Source organism: Oncorhynchus nerka, linkage group LG7 (genome assembly GCF_034236695.1).
Source record: "Oncorhynchus nerka isolate Pitt River linkage group LG7, Oner_Uvic_2.0, whole genome shotgun sequence".
Taxonomy (NCBI): Eukaryota; Metazoa; Chordata; class Actinopteri; order Salmoniformes; family Salmonidae; genus Oncorhynchus; species Oncorhynchus nerka.
This window is the reverse complement of record NC_088402.1, coordinates 57,379,955-57,396,726: the sequence shown is the minus strand read 5'-3', so window position 1 is coordinate 57,396,726 and position 16,772 is coordinate 57,379,955. Positions and strand designations below refer to the sequence as shown.

Below are 16,772 nucleotides of genomic sequence, written 5' to 3'. Positions count from 1 at the left end.
ATTAAAGCATTATAGCAATCAGTGTTAAGTATAGGCTAGTCTGGCCTTTTTTCTTCTTCATGGGGCATGTTCATATTGAGCAATGCCTTTGTCTCTCTTGGTGTGGTGCAATGCTTCTTTCTACCTTTAGGAGGATGATAATACAGAACCATAATGCAGTGCAAATGGACGCTGCTGTAGACTACATTGTAAGACTCAGCAAAGGCATTTGATAAGATGAATGCTGCGACAAAAGCCAATGCAAATATTAACAAAACTACCGCCGACGGGAATGCGCATCATTTATCTGCCCATGTTTTACTGTTCTGTTTACTTTTTACGACAACCGGAACCGTTTGGGAGACGATTTAAAATGGATACAATTATACTAGTCAGAACATACTGGTCTGACGTTTGCCCATTCAAACTGAATAGCGAGAGGTTATTTGGGAGTTTAATTATTTATTTATGTATTAGGCCTACTTGTTTGGTGTGATTTACAGGGGTCTCGCAAATATACTATAAATGCCCCAGGACGACCTTAAGATGTCATTGTTTGCCTCTACGCATCTTGTACCGGTTCGTCATCATATCCGAGCATCATTGTCGAAAAGATCCTCACACGACATGTGATCGCGTGCACAATTTGAGGCTCAGCTCCCGGTAGTCGTTCTGTATTGTACTAAGAATAACAGTATTTGTCCCTATTATAGTGTGTCGGCCTTATGTGACTTCTATGCAGTCAACATTTGCCGGAATAGACCGAGAGCAAAATCTATTTGGCGGATTATCGGGCCGCTTTGAAATGTGCACGCAAACCGGTAGTTGAGCTGCTCTCCACAGTACACTCGTTGGATCTCATCCAATATGTCACAGATAAAGAAACATATACATTACATTTCTTAACACAGCGCATCGTTTTGCTTACCTGCATATCTGGAGGGATGAGGCTGTGGCTTGCGATTGTGTTCCCGACATGATGATAATGATGACTGGCTCTTTGTTGAGCTTGTCTTGGCGCAAGTCTCCTGGTGCAGTGAGGATAGCAATATGCAGACTCAGTCGGGTAGCATGCTATTGCAGCCGGCTAGCAAGATCAAGGGACATGGTTTTGACAGATCGTAAATTTAAGGAATAGCCTACCGGTGAAGTTATAATGTAGCCTATTACTAGCTAGAAATGATCAGTGGTGTAAAGTACTTAAGTAAAAAATACTTTAAAGTACTACTTAAGTTTTTTTTGTATTTGTACTTTACTTTACTATTTTATTTATTGACAACTTTTACTTTTATTTCACTACATTCCTAAATAAAATAATGTACTTTTGACTCCATGCATTTCCCCTGACACCCAAAAGTACTTGTTACATTTTGAATTCTTAGCAGGACAGGAAACTGGTCAAATTCACGCACTTATGAAGACAACATCCCTGGTCATCTACTGCCTCTGATCTGGTGGACTCACTAAACACAAATACTTCGTTTGTAAATTATGTCTGAGTGTTGGAGTGTGCCCATGGCTATCTGTTAATTAAAAAACAAGAACATCGTGCCGTTTGGTTGACTTAATATGAGGAAATTGAAATGGTTTACATTTACATTTAAGTCATTTAGCAGACGCTCTTATCCAGAGCGACTTACAAATTGGGTTATACTTTTACTTTTGATACATAAGTACATTTGATCAATTAAACTTATTTTGATAGTATATTTTAACCCAATTACTCTTAGATTTACTCAAGTAGTATTTTGCTGGTTGACTCACTTTTATTTGAGTCATTTTCTAATATTAACATATGTTTACTTTTACTCAAGTATGACAATTGAGTACTTTTCCACCACTGGAAATGAAGTATTAAAAACAGTTATTCTACATTTTGTTACATAGGCTGTAACATTACAAAATAATGTAATTTCCTCAGTGTACTTCTAAAGCTAAGTTTAGCCAAATAAATTAGTTGTTTTGTTGACAATGAAATGAGTCGGTTTCTTTGAATAGCGGTCTCATAACTGATTGCAGGCTTCCTGTGCACTATTTAGGCAAACATGTTTGTTTAGGTTAAACTGACAATGCATACAAAGAAAGTACTATATTTCAAAAGTTACCTGTTTTTGCTGTGGATCAGAACGAACGAACATCTAAATGTTTATTTAGGAGGTTAGCTGGCTTTCACAACTCACAACAGATGATCAGTTCCGTGAGAAGCTGTCAGTGTCACCCTTTACAGGAAAAGCTAGCTAAACTGTTTAAGAACTTGCGGTCACTGGCACATAGAGTTCAAATCATCACGATAAAAGACCGCGCGAGGGCAGCAGAGACTATCCCATTTGATGGGTCGCAAAGATTTTTTTTGTCGTCTGCAGTGGCGCGATTGTTCCTCACAACGACTGTCAGTCTAAGCGCCTATGCAAATCCAACAGCTGCGATATGTAACTTTTTGGGAGACCCAACCAAATATAAATGAGTTAATAGATATGTAATTGTAATTGAAAGCAAGTCTAAGTTGCAGTTGATCTGTTCCATGTTAGCTATTTCTATGCTTCCGGTTCATACGCTTGGTTTTTGCGTCTTTTACTTTCGGTTTTGTACACCAGCTGAAAATACAATATTTTGGTTATTGACAATATATTTCCACAGGGGTTTAGATGGTACAATGCTTCTCTACACTATGCGCATTGCTTGTTTTGTCACACAAACTGAAATTAGGCGAACTATTAGAATCCTAGCAACCAGTGCATATATGGCACCTTAAACTTTGGTGTAACAGTTGTTGGGTGCACCTTGATTAGAGCGCTTTCCGTGCATATATAGAGTACGAATACATTTTCTTACCAAGTAAAATGAAATAACGTTTAGGCGCTTTGTCGAGGGCTATGTTCTGGCCTACATGCCGAGTCATACCAAAAAGGGATAGTTGAAATTAATAGGACGAGTAATATACCACAGTATTGTAGTTTTTAATACAGTTAAATATATGTACAATGCGCAATAGTAATAGCCTACATAATAAAATACATACCGAAAGTAGAAACATAACACAATGTGCTTACATATCGTTTATCTGCACAGACCCAGGATACTGAAGTCTAGTGCAAAATGATGTACATTATATACTAACCCTTTGGGGTTTACAGGGGAGTTTTATGTGTCTCTTTATCATTTAACCCCAAAGAAGACTAAATATAACAAAATCCATGCAGGTCTTAAATAATAAGAAGTCTTTAAACTTGTCCACTTACTGGACAGAAGACGTGTACTTCGGTATATAATACTTAACTAACATGATTTAACATGAATTATAGCTTTTCATCAAGAGAATATGACAATGAATGCATCTCTATAGCTTATTAGTGATAGGGGTCATTCTACAAAAATGGTGGCTTTCCTGTCATGTATTGTCATGTTATGTCTTGTTCCTGTTCTTTCTCTTCACTCCGTTTCCCCCTGCTGGTCGTATTAGGTTACCTTCTCTTCCTTTCCTTCCCCCAGCTGTTCCTGATCTTCTCTAACTACCTCGTTCACCCTTTTCCCACCTGTTCCCCTTTTCCCCTCTGATTAGTTCTCTATTTCTCTCTCTGTTCCTGCTTCTGTCTTTGTCAGATTATCGTTTGAGTTTCTCATGCCAGAACCAAACTATCGTCTCGTTTGCTTCACCCTTGTATCGTCCTGTCGGAATCTGCCTGTTCTTCTGATGCTACGTGTGATCAGGTACCTCTGTCCTCTACAACCCGCGCCTACCCAGAGAGACCAGCAGTCTGTCGCCGCTAACCCTGCTATTCTCCTCTGCTGCTAAGAAGGGGACTCTTCTGTAATATCAGAAGGACTTTATGATTTATTTGTCGCCCTCTCTGCGGGTTGTCTATTTTGCCATTCAATACATCTGAAGAGGATCTATGTCTTCCCTGTGTTTTGACATTAAAGGACTCTGTTTCTGTTAAACCGCTTTTGGGTCCTCACTCACCTGCATAACATTTCCTGTACCTGCCTTATTCATCAGGAAAAACACTTTGTTTTATTGACCTTTTATTATTAATAAAACACATGTAAGACAGTTATATTGCTAACTATTTTTTTTATATATTGTAGAGCACGGTCAGTACAATGAAATTGGCTTGTCCCTCTGGTCAGGAGTCATGGTTTAGTGACATATTTCTAGTTTAAAAATATATTTTTCTCCCTCTTTAAATGTCATAATACAAATGAAAGTATTATAGTTATTTAGTAGACAACTTAAACAACTAAAATATCAAATAAATATTACAAATCATTTACAAGTAATAGCTGTCCCTCAATTTCATGTCACTGGTGTTACAATATGTAAAAACCACCACTTGAAAAAATGCAACATCCATCCAAATTCTTCCTGGGTCATTGAAGGTTCATTGGTGATGGGACTGTTTTGAAAGCACATGGTGAGTGTGCACTCTCTCATATGTTAACAATTTGATGATTAACTTGGTAATTTCATGCAAGGACTTAAGATGTGTCACTGGTGTTATACAGTTTATAGTAAGGGGAAAGGAAATTGGATTAAAATGAATGATAAAATTGCATGATTAAGTGATTTATTTAAAACTTAAGAAGTGTGGTTTGAGAGAGTGGCCGCCATCTTAGATATGCCATCTTGTCTGCAGATTTGTCACCGGTGTTTCAGTTCTATCTGGTAACATCGGTGACATGACGATAATGCATTATTTTGCATTTTATTACTTTCAATATTGTAATCACATAATATGGCTTTCCTTTTGTTAGATATGGCGAAATGGGTTCTGCTGAAAAGCGAATACTCTACAGACAGCGCAGGGATGCTGACCCACACCACAAAAACACCAGACTTACTTAAAGGATTTAGAGAGTTAAAAAAGTTTTTTTTTTTTAAAAGTGCTTCACGGTTGGGACGGTGTTCTTCGGCTTGCAAGCCTCCCCCTTTTTCCTCCAAACATAACGATGGTCATTATGGCCAAACCGTTCTATTTTAGTTTCATCAGACCAGAGGACATTTCTCCAAAAAGTACAAACTTTGTCCCCATGTGCAGTTGCAAACCGTAATCTGGCATTTCTATGGTGGTTTTGGAGCAGTGGCTTCTTCCTTGCTGAGCGGCCTTTCAGGTTCTGTCGATATAGGACTCATTTCACTGATAGATACTTTTGTACCTGTTTCCTCCAGCATCTTCACAAAGTCCTTTGCTGTTGTTCTGGGATTGATTTGCACTTTTCGCACCAAAGTACGTTTATCTCTAGGAGACAGAACGCGTCTCCTTCCTGAGCGGTATGACTGCTGCGTGGTCCCATGGTGTTTACTATTGTTTGTACAGATGAACGTGGTACCTTCAGGGGTTTGGAAATTGCTCCCAAGGATGAACCAGACTTGTGGAGGTCTACATTTTTTTGGCTGATTTCTTTTGATTTTCCCACGATGTCAAGCAAAGAGGCACTGAGTTTGAAGGTAGGCCTTGAAATACATCCACAGGTACACCTCCAATTGACTCAAATTATGTCAATTAGCCCATCAGAAGCTTCTAAAGCCATGATTTTCTGGATTTCTTCAAGCTGTTTAAAGGCACAGTCAACTTAGTGTATGTAAACTTCTGAGCCACTGGAATTGTGATACAGTGAATTATAAGTGAAATAATCTGTCTGCAAACAATTGTTGGAAAAATTACTTGTGTCATGCACAAAGTAGATGTCCTAACCGACTCGCCAAAACTATAGTTTCTTAACAAGAAATTTAAACTTCCGACTTCAACTGTATATGCAAATTAAAGACTGAAATTACATTCTAGAAAGACTGAATTGTCATCGAAAATATAGGTAACACACCAGTGACAAAAAGGCAGCACAAGCATGTTTTTATGTAATGTAGTAAAAATCAAAACATTTGTTAAGCTGTCATTTATGATGATATATAATGTTAAGGCGTTAACTATTATCTGACTATAAGTTATGATTTTCTTTAAATAAATAAAATGTGTACAAGTTGGTTCTTCATAAATCCACCATTTTCATATATAATTATAATAATAAAAACAATTTAACGTTTTTGCTTTGTCATTATGATGTATTGTGTGTATATTGATGAGGGAAAAAATATTTAATCCATTTTATAATTAGGCTGTAATGTAACAAAATGGGGAAAGTGTCTGAATGCTTTCCGAATGTACATGAGAGTTATACCGACATGTACATATCATGCATTAGATGATCACACCAGATACCGACTGGTTTACTGATCCACACCCTAATCTTGTTTTTAAAGTATCAGTGACCAACAGATGCATATCTGTATTTCCAGTCTTGTGAAATCCGTAGATTAGGGCCTAAATTATTTATTTAACTGATTTGCTTATATGAACTGTAACTCAGTAAAATCTTAGAAATTGTTGCATGTTGCGTTTTATATTTTTGTTCAGTATATGTAAAACTGTTGAGACCCCTATAAAGCCCTCAATTGGCCTAATGCTTTTGGGGTAAAGATCTGCATAACATAAATATACAAGTCTCTCTTATTCATAGATTGCTTATGTTTAATCCAATATGTGTATGCATAACAAGGTTGCTTGTGTGAGCTGTGGTCCAAAATATAATTTCCTGCCACCCTTTGGTGATGAAACGTATTGCAATTTATCAGTCGAATATGAACGGAGAGCCATAGTGCGGAGATAGAGAACTCCACCCTACTCCCAATAATTATGATTGCGGTGTCCTTTCGCATGATGCAGGCCAAACTATTTGTTTCTGGTCGATGTCAACAATTAAAGGAAAAATCCACCCCAAACCACTAATTCCTATAATTTACAGTGTTAAAAACACTCATATTTGAGAACATTCTTTTTTTGTGAACAAATGGATAATTTTGTCATTATAGTAAGGTTGGTAGCAACATGTGAAAATCTGTTGCAGCTCAAATCGAATACAAAACCCACAACGCAACACTAGGTAGCATAGCTAGCATATGGTTAAGTGTGCCTTGAATTCTAAATAAATCACTGAGTGTCACCAGCAAAGCACCACCAACCCACAACGCAACACTAGGTAGCATAGCTAGCATATGGTTAAGTGTGCCTTGAATTCTAAATAAATCACTGAGTGTCACCAGCAAAGCACCACCACACGATCACACCTCTTCCATTCATGGTGGGAACCACACATGCAGAGATCATCCGTTCACCTACTCTGCGTCTCACAAAGACAGGGTGGTTGGAACCAAAAATCTCATCTTGGACTCATCAGACCAAAGGACAGATTTCCACCGGTCTAATGTCCATTGCTTGTGTTTCTTGGCTCAGCAAGTCTCTTCTTATTATTGGTGTCCTTTAGTAGTGGTTTCTTTGCAGAGGTCTGCACAACGCATCACCGGGGGCAAACTACCTGCCCTCCAGGACACCTACACCACCCGATGTTACAGGAAGGCCATAAAGATCATCAAGGACATCAACCACCCGAACCACTGCCTGTTCACCCCGCTATCATCCAGAAGGCGAGGTCAGTACAGGTGCATCAAAGCTGGGACCGAGAGACTGAAAAACAGCTTCTATCTCAAGGCCATCAGACTGTTAAACAGCCACCACTAACATTGAGTGGTTGCTGCCAACACACTGTCATTGACACTGACCCAACTCCAGCCACTTTAATAATGGGAAATGATGTAAATATATCACTAGCCACTTTAAACAATGCTACCTTATATAATGTTACTTACCCTACATTATTCATTTCTGAGGCTGGTAACTCTAATGAACTCATCCTCTGCAGCAGAAGTAACTCTGGGTCTTCCTTTCTTATGTCGGGCCTCATTGGGAGCCAGATTCATCATAGCGCTTGATGGTTTTTGCGACTTGAAGTGCTTGAAGAAACTTTCAAAGTTCTGGAAATTATTGACTGACCTTCATGTCTTAAAGTAATGATGGACTGTCATTTATCTTTGCTTATTTGAGCTGTTCTTGCCATAATATGGACTTGGTCTTTCACCAAATAGGGTTATCTTCTGTATACCACCCCTACCTTTTCACATCACAACTGATTGGCTCAAACTCATTAAGAAGGAAGGAAATTCCACAAATTAACTTTTAACAAGGCACACCTGTTAATTGAAATGCATTCCAGGTGACTATCTCATGAAGCTGGTTGAGAGAATGCCAAGAGTGTGCAAAGCTGTCATCAAGGCAAATGGTTTAGATTTTTTAAACACGTTTTTAGTTACTACATGATTCAATATGTGTTATTTCATAGTTTTGATGTCTTCACTATTATTGTACAATGTGGAAAATAGTTCAAATAAAGAAAAAAAATAAAGAAAACCCTTGAATGAGTAGGTGTGTCCAAATCTTTTGACTAGTACTGTATATATAAAAAACAGATATGTATCTATAAAAATCATTTTCTATTTAAAAAAAAAAGATTATTAAAAAATTTAAAATTGTTGGACATAAAACATGTAAAAAAACACCAGGAAATCAGCTCCCAAGTGATTTTAATTTTTGAAATATGATGATATAGCTCTTTTCTACCAACTGAGGTACTCAAAGCGCTTTACATAGTAGGGGGAAACTCACCTCATCCACCATCAATGTGTAGTACTGACCATTTATGTGCCAGAACGCTCACCACACATCAGCTATCAGGTGGAGAGGTGAGGAGTGATATATGTCAATTGGGAATGATGGGATGATTAGGTGGCCATGATTGAATGTGGCCAGGTTGGGAATTTAGCCATGACACTGGGGTGAACACCCCTACTCTTACAATAAGAGCCATGGGATTTTGAATGACCACAGAGAGTCAGGACACCCATTTTAACATCCCATCCGAAAGACGGAACCCTACGCAATGTCCCCAAACATAATCAAGGTTTGAAATGACTAGGTTTTAGTCAAATATTATATATGTTTAGGCATATTGAAGTGAATTTGCAATCTACAAATATTTGTATTATGTTCGGGCCCCCTGACTATCTGCTCAAAACAAATTTGGCCCCCGGCTGAATCTATTTGATGAACCCTGCCCCAAATATTGCATAATCCTTGTAAAATGATTTGTGAAACATATGGTGAATACCTTTGGAAAGTGAACAGGAATTTGCTGGCTTCTTTGCCTTCCTTGAGTTTGTGATCAACTATATGTATTTTATCTGATTCTTCAGAACTGTCTCTGTTTCAGAATTGTGCAACAATGCCCAAATTTGGGAAAACAAAAATCTTTATCCTGGGAAAGGAAATTCCATTGAGAGGCAAAAAAAAAAAAACAGGCACATTGTCCCTCAGTGCTGCACCTCCAGCTCGGAACGTCCTCAGTCCCAAAGGGAGGACCAAAGGGAGGACCATCGTCCATCTACAAGTCATACCCAGTCTACCAATGCTCAGAGGAGAAAATGGGAAACAGTGACTGCATGGAGAGAAATAAGGGAGCATCTGCACGGACCCCCCAGTAAAAATCCATCTGCTCCGTGTGTGGGATCGAGCCAGAGATAATATGGCGGTGCACTGACTGTGGGGCTGAGACAATATTTAACCCTGACTGCAGGTCATTATCAATGACAATGTTTCATCATATGCCCAATTGACAAAGAAACTCATTTCTCAAACATCGGTTAAGTGAAATGGTCAGTGTCTGAGGCCTTCACAGAGGTTTCTGTTTCTCTCACTCTATCTGATACATATTTCCACCCACAACTTACTTATTTTCACCAGGTCATGCTTTTTAGCCATGGCTAAATCATTGAAACCAAGCCCAAGCTCTTAACCAATACTCTTCCTCTTAAGGATGGTCAATTCAAAAGGACCCTTCCGTTTGCTTTTGAATGGCACTGGAGGCAGAGAGGTGGCCATAAGTGCTCACTCAACCACAGTAGACCTCTGAGGGTATTTGATGACGTTGAGAAGTAATAAATGCATTTGTTAGTAATATCTTACAGTAAACAAAAATCTTTCAACTTCCTCTCTATATAACCTTTTTATTACGTAACAAGTTCAAGGCAATTTAGTTTGCATTTTCAAATGAAATAAACTAAGTGGACAAAACATTAGGAACACCTGCTCTTTCCATGACACAAACTGACCAGGTGAATCCAGGGGAAAGCTATGATCCCCTATTGATGTCACTTGTTAAATCCACTTCAACCAGTGTAGGTGAAGGGGAGGAGACTGGTTAAAGAAAGATTTTAGAGCCTTGATACCATTGAGACATGGTTTGTGTGTGTGCCATTCAGAGGGTGAATGGGCAAGACAAAAAATGAACGGGGTATGGTAGTAGGTTCCGGGCGCACCGGTTCGTGTCACGAACTGCAACGCTGCTGGGTTTTTACACTCAACAGTTTCCTGTGTGTATCAAGAATGGTCCACCACCCAAGGGACATCCAGTCAACTTGACACAAGTGTGGGAAGCATTGGAGTCAATATGGGCCAGCATCCCTGTGGAATGCTTTCAACACCTTGTAGAGTCCATGCCCCGACGAATTGAGGTTGTTCTGAGGGCAAAAGGGGGGTGGCACACAACTCAATATTTGGAAGGTGTTCCTAATGTTTGGTTTACTCAGTGTATACCCCTTGATTATGACTTATGCCCTAACTGTAGTAGCGTAACTGTGTTACGAGATCATAACTAGAACAATAAGAAACTATTACTGGATATAGTCATGGGAAACTTTTAAAACAAATTATTTGGCTGGCCACCCCTTTACGACTCAAAATACATGGTTTTGCGGATATTAAAAGTGAACATGACAGTTTCAATTGCCCTCAAATCATTGAAGGAGAAAACCTAAAACCCCAGTTGTCAGTTACAGCATCAGACAATATGCAGAGGATGTTGTTTATTTAAAGCAGAATGCACCCATCAACTCAGTGGCCTTGGAGTTAGTGTCGGCCCTGAGATTGGAAGGTTGGGTTTGATCCCCAGTTCAGTCATACCAAAGACTCTAAAAAGCGTGACCTAATGCATCTCTGCTTGGCACTCCGCATTAAGCAGATGGAGTTGGGGTAAGGCATTGCGATAGACTAGCACCCTGTCCAAGGGGTATATCCTGTCCAAGGGGTTTACTTGTATATCTAGTTACCTCACACTACTGAAACAGGAGATAGGCTTCTGCCCTATGGTCTGTCATGGCTGGGACAAGGCTAATTATAATGCACCCATGTGGTAATGTTATTTCCCATACATTTTTCACCAAACCTCAACTTTTTCAACTTGTTGGCCATGTTTACTATGCGAAATGCAATGTTTTCTACGTTGTTGACCCCGATTGATGGTGAAACTGAATTCCTGACTGTGGATTGTCCAGTTACGCATCACAGATATGTCAAAGAAAACAATTTATATTTGCATTGGAAATGTGTAGTTTTTGCTCCATTTTTTTTAATAGAACTTTTCATGACTAACTATTTTTCTTCTTTCAGGCCGAGTGCATGATGTGAGAGTAGAGCTCTGCCAGTGTGAGCCGGAAGCAGTGCCATTGGTCAGGTACATGAGCCAGAAGCAGTGTCATTGGTCTCGAACACCCCACCAGCCTCAGACTGCAGTGGTCTGCTCACTACTCAAGCGGATAACCAGCCTGCAGCTTGAGAGTGGTGTCACTGAGGGCCATTGGCCTGTCATTCAATTTTCATCATAGGACAGTGAGTAATCACTTTTATAATCTGATTCTATACTATTTTTACTTTGTCTGCAAAGGTTTTTAACCAAATTCCTGTTTTGATAAACAGATCTGTCGTAGAAACCCTGTTCTACTTGTATGTGAAGATGCATTTGCTGTATGTGTTGATGTCGTACTCTGATGGAATGCAGTAATGAATCAGAGTGTTGATGTCCTACTCTGATGGAATGCAGTATTGAATCAGAGTGTTGATGTCCTACTCTGATGCAATGCAGTAATGAATCCGAGTGTTGATGTCCTACTCTGATGGAATGCAGTATTGAATCAGAGTGTTGATGTCCTACTCTGATGGAATGCAGTAATGAATCAGAGTTTTGATGTCCTACTCTGATGGAATGCAGTAATGAATCAGAGTGTTGATGTCCTACTCTGATGGAATGCCGTAATGAATCAGAGTGTTGATGTCCTACTCTGATGGAATGCAGTAATGAATCAGAGTGTTGATGTCCTACTCTGATGGAATGCCATAATGAATCAGAGTGTTGATGTCCTACTCTGATGGAATGCAGTAATGAATCAGAGTGTTGATGTCCTACTCTGATGGAATGCAGTATTGAATCAGAGTGTTGATGTCCTACTCTGATGGAATGCAGTAATGAATCAGAGTGGTGATGTCCTACTCTGATGGAATGCAGTATTGGATCAGAGTGTTGATGTCCTACTCTGATGGAATGCAGTAATGAATCAGAGTGTTGATGTCCTACTCTGATGGTATGCAGTAATGAATCAGAGTGTTGATGTCCTACTCTGATGGAATGCAGTATTGAATCAGTGTGTTGATGTTCTACTCTGATGGAATGCAGTAATGAATCAGAGTGTTGATGTCCTACTCTGATGGAATGCAGTAATGAATCAGAGTGCCTGTATGCGACTCTGTTCATTCATTTCAGGGAAGAGACTTGTATACCGCCCTGACAAATGAGGCCTATGAGGAGTTCTGACATACTTGATATGTTGTGCCGTCTGGCCCCAGAAACTGCCGATGGAACCCAGTGCCCACTCTGTCCCAAGGTTTGTTGTAATTGCTTTGGCCTATTTCATTTTTTATCACCCCCAAAAACACATCAACGCATAAAATATCAATTGTGATGTCTCCCTCTTTTATAAACACGAAGTATCTATTTGAAACATCTCTGTTCCATTTTTGCCAAACAGATTTACAGACAAACAGACTTCTAGTCTTTCATTTGATTTGTTTTTTTGGGGGGGGTCCCCATCATCTGTTACAAAGCAGAAGCTACTCTTCCTGGGGTCCAAAAACTATAAAGTTCTATCCAAGTATTTTTGACATCTCTTTACAGGACAATGGAACAGTGGTGGTAGCAGCGAATGGGCTTTTTGGTTTGCCTAGGAAAGTTGTCTGGATCAAGTTATGAGCCATCAAAACATGAGGAAAAAGTTCACAAGTACTTTGCAAACCAAGCTGATGTGGATGGATTGGTTTGTAAGCCCATATCACTGACGGGTAATACCTGAATGTAATGTGCACTGCATTTTAAAGATACCTTCCATTATTACCTTATGCACAACTGGAAGGGAATGTGAACTAAATCTAGAATGATTTGAACTCATGATACCAAACCTTGCCACTAATTCACATTTAAATGTTGCAGTGGTCCATCCACTTCATCTGTTTGGCTCAGTGGTCTTAAGGTTGGAGACGGTATGTTGGTATTGTGTGTGTTTAATGTAATATTATTGGTTGTGTCATGCAACATCCATTTAGGTACTGAATCTGGCACCACTGTTTGTGATCTGCTTCAGGCAACAGCTCAGTACGTTATGCCTGTACTGTACTTGATATTTAAAAAAATAATGTTTAAGGTTGCCATGGATTTCAAGCGGGCAACGCCATTAGGTCCAAACCCAAAATAACGGAATTGGACGAGACAGGCGTGTTGGGGCGTTCCTGCGAGAACGAGGACCCGATTCACTTCCTGAACATGAAAAAGGGTGAAAGGTGGGATGCAGTAATAAGGAGTTTTTTTTTCATTTTCTTTGTAAAAAATGTTCAGTGTTTGATTAATTTAGCTTGCAAATAATGATATATCTCTTCTGTAGTTTGTCAAATGCAGTGTACTTACTGAGAGAGATGAAGGAGGGTATGAGAGGCAAGAACATCAATCTCATCTTCATGTATGACATTGCATGCAAGATGCAGCCACACATGCAAGTAATTAACCTTTTTTATTCAAAATCTCATTGACTTTAACATTTGAATGGCAGTTTTCGCCTAAAATTGTTTTTAATATTAACATTTAGACTTTTTAGAGAAATTTTCCTGAATTGAAACATAGGACCAAATTTGTTGTGCCAGTTTTCCATGCTTATGGACATGACTTGCCATGTCAGGTACTTGAACATGATCATTCATATTGTCAGTAGGTATTTATTCATATTTTACCAGGTTTAACCAAATAAACCCTTTGTATGACATGATTTTATATTTCTAGATGAAATTCAAGACTAGGTATTTCGAAGGTGCTGGACTGGCAGATGGGGAGCAGATGGAGAGGTTGTGGTTGTATCTGAGGCGCTTTGGGAAGCTCACCAAAGAAATGACGCCGTCCCATTGTATTGACCTCCTGACGGATGCACCTCTCCACCATGGGAAAAAGATACGCCAGAGGCAATGTTAGTACACTTGGAATTGTTCTTCATCTACTTGATGCTGCTTGACTCTAGTGATGTTCCTAACATGTCCTGTTTTTTGTTTTGTATTAGTGGACTCTCAGCCACAGAGGCTTTACCGAGCAAGATAAGTTGCAACAGGCAGGAAGGGAAATGGCAGAAATTTGCATAGTCTCTTCCATGTAATTATTGTATCAATAATGTCACATCCTGACCTTAGTTCCTTTTTTATGTCTCTATTTTAGTTTGGTCAGGGCGTGAGTTGGGGTGGGCATTCTGTTTTGTTCTGTGTGTTATATTTCTATGTGTTTGATCTGGTTTGGTTCCCAATCAGAGGCCAGCTGTCTATCGTTGTCTCTGATTGAGAACCATACTTAGGCAGCCTGTTTTCCCACTATGGGTTGTGGGTAGTTGTTTTCTGTTTTGTGTGTATTGCACCTTGCAGAACTGTTTGTTTGTCGTTGTGTTTATTTTTTTTTCAAGTATTCGTATTTATTTAAAGTATTATGAACACTTAATACGCTGCACCTTGGTCCTCTTCTCCTTCTCCCGACGATAACTTCTCCCGACGATAATCGTTACAAATAATCTAATCATTGAATTTCAGTATTGATTAGAAATGTTGTCACATTTGTCACTGGTGTTATGTTTTAAGTACAACTCTGGACAACATTAGGGATTGGGGCAGGAATGTCAGTGTCACCATTGAGAAGCAAAAACCTGCTCTGTGCTGGGTGGAGCAATATGTTGCAATGCAACATACCATTGCAATGTATGTAATTTATTTCAAATGACTAAACAAAGTTGTTATATTTTGTTATGCATTATTGTATGCCCTCTAATACATTTTTGATTTTTCACGGCACAGCAGGAAAGTGGAGGTGGAATATCTGTTTATCAGCTTGTGCAGATCGAGAGGTACTTCCTCAGTGTGTTTTGAAACAGTACAATTGTTAGATCAATGAATATAATTGATCTCCCTGGTAAAATTATTTAGAACATTTCTGATTACAGAAAACTCAAGACGTTAGAGAGACAGAACAGTATCCTCAATCGATGGTCCCCCACCAGCAGTCGCTTCCAAACTGCACTCCACAGACAGCAGAGTAACAGATTGAGCACCAATCTGGAGGGAACCTTCAGTCTGCTGCTAGAACAGAGGTTCCTCTGTGGCCTGATGAGAAAATATACAGGTTATATACAGTGCCTTCGGAAAGTATTCAGACCTCTTGACTTTTTCCACAATTTTTTATGTTACAGCCTTGTTCTAAAATGGATTTTAAAAAATGAAATCCCCAGAAATCTACACACAATACCCCATAATGACAAAGCAAAAACATTGCTTTAGACATTTTTGCAAATGTATGAAAAATTTAAAACATGAATACCTTATTTACATAATTATTCAGACCCTTTGCTATAAGACTCGAAATTGAGCTCAGGTGCATCCTGTTTCCATTGATCATCCTTCAGATGTTTCTACAACTTGATTGGAGTCCACGTGTGGTAAATTCAATGGGTTGGACATGATTTGAAAAGGCATACGCTTGTCTATATAAGGTCCCACAGTTGACAGTACATGTCAGAGCAAAAACCAAGCCATGAGGTTGAAGGAATTGTCCGTAGAGCTCTGAGACAGGATTGTGTCGAGGCACAGATCTGGGGAAGGGAACCAAAATATTCCTGCAGCATTGAAAGTCCGCAAGAACACAGTGGCCTCCATCATTCTTAAATGGAAGAAGTTTAGAACCACCAAGACTCTTCCGAGAGCTGGCCGCCTAGCCAAACTGAGCAATTGGGGGAGAAGTGCCTTGGTCAAGGAGGTGCAAAGATGAACGGAGCAAAGTACAGAGATCCTTGATGAAAACCTGCTCAAGCGCGCTCAGGACCTCAGACTGGGGCGAAGGTTCACCTTCCAACAGGACAACGACCCTAAGCACACAGCCAAGACAATGCAGGATTGGCTTCGGGACAATAATCTTTTTGGGCATTTCGGTTTAATTGTTAGATGCGATACAGGCAATTTTTGAATGTAATTTACTATTTATGTCAGGGTGAGGGGAACCTGACATGATCCTGGTATACCCCAACCTCAGTCTAATGGAATAGACAGGTTTGCTTCCTCCAAAGTATTGTCTTTTCATTGACCTGTTAGTTGTAGAGTTTGTAAATATAAATGTAGATTATTTTAAATATTGTCATTTGAACATCTAGATCACCATTACCATCTTTAAATAAAATCATAACTTCTTGCATCTGATCCTGCCTGCAACATTTAACTGTCCAAAAATGGTTTTAGCAATTAAACATTCTAGCTTTAGCCTCTAGAGAAACAAATGTAGAGATCAAGCCTTATAGACTCATAATTTCTGATAAATTGACTTAAGAAAGAGGAGACTGGAGGCCATGGTGTCAGGGGAGTTCTGTATAACAACCTGAACTCTGACTCTCCTATCTGCTGCGGATGAAACAGGCTTAAAGGGCTCTATTCCATCCGCGTCACTGAAGTTCAGTT

At 39.3% G+C, this 16,772-nt stretch overlaps 1 protein-coding gene and 1 long non-coding RNA gene across 4 annotated transcripts in view; one reads left to right on the top strand and one right to left on the bottom strand.

Moving 5' to 3' along the window:
* acot7 (acyl-CoA thioesterase 7) overlaps positions 1–2,230 on the bottom strand; it is a 70,111-nt gene extending 67,881 nt beyond the window's left edge. The window contains exons 1-2 of one of the 3 annotated variants that reach the window (XM_029664244.2): positions 2,085–2,230; positions 908–1,066 (exon numbers count right to left, since the gene is read on the bottom strand). In XM_029664244.2, coding sequence (XP_029520104.1) covers positions 908–957 — 50 coding nt within the window. In that variant the 5' untranslated portion in view covers positions 958–1,066; positions 2,085–2,230. The remainder of the gene's footprint in view (positions 1–907; positions 1,067–2,084) is intronic. The other 2 variants (XM_029664245.2, XM_029664248.2) reach the window with 2 other exon arrangements.
* A 9,143-nt stretch (positions 2,231–11,373) lies between these two features.
* Positions 11,374–16,517, top strand: LOC115132791 (uncharacterized). Its single transcript, XR_003864118.2, has 5 exons — positions 11,374–11,588; positions 12,517–12,637; positions 12,928–13,586; positions 13,688–13,799; positions 14,080–16,517. It is a non-coding gene; the product is annotated as an uncharacterized LOC115132791 (long non-coding RNA).
* Positions 16,518–16,772: the final 255 nt, after the last annotated feature.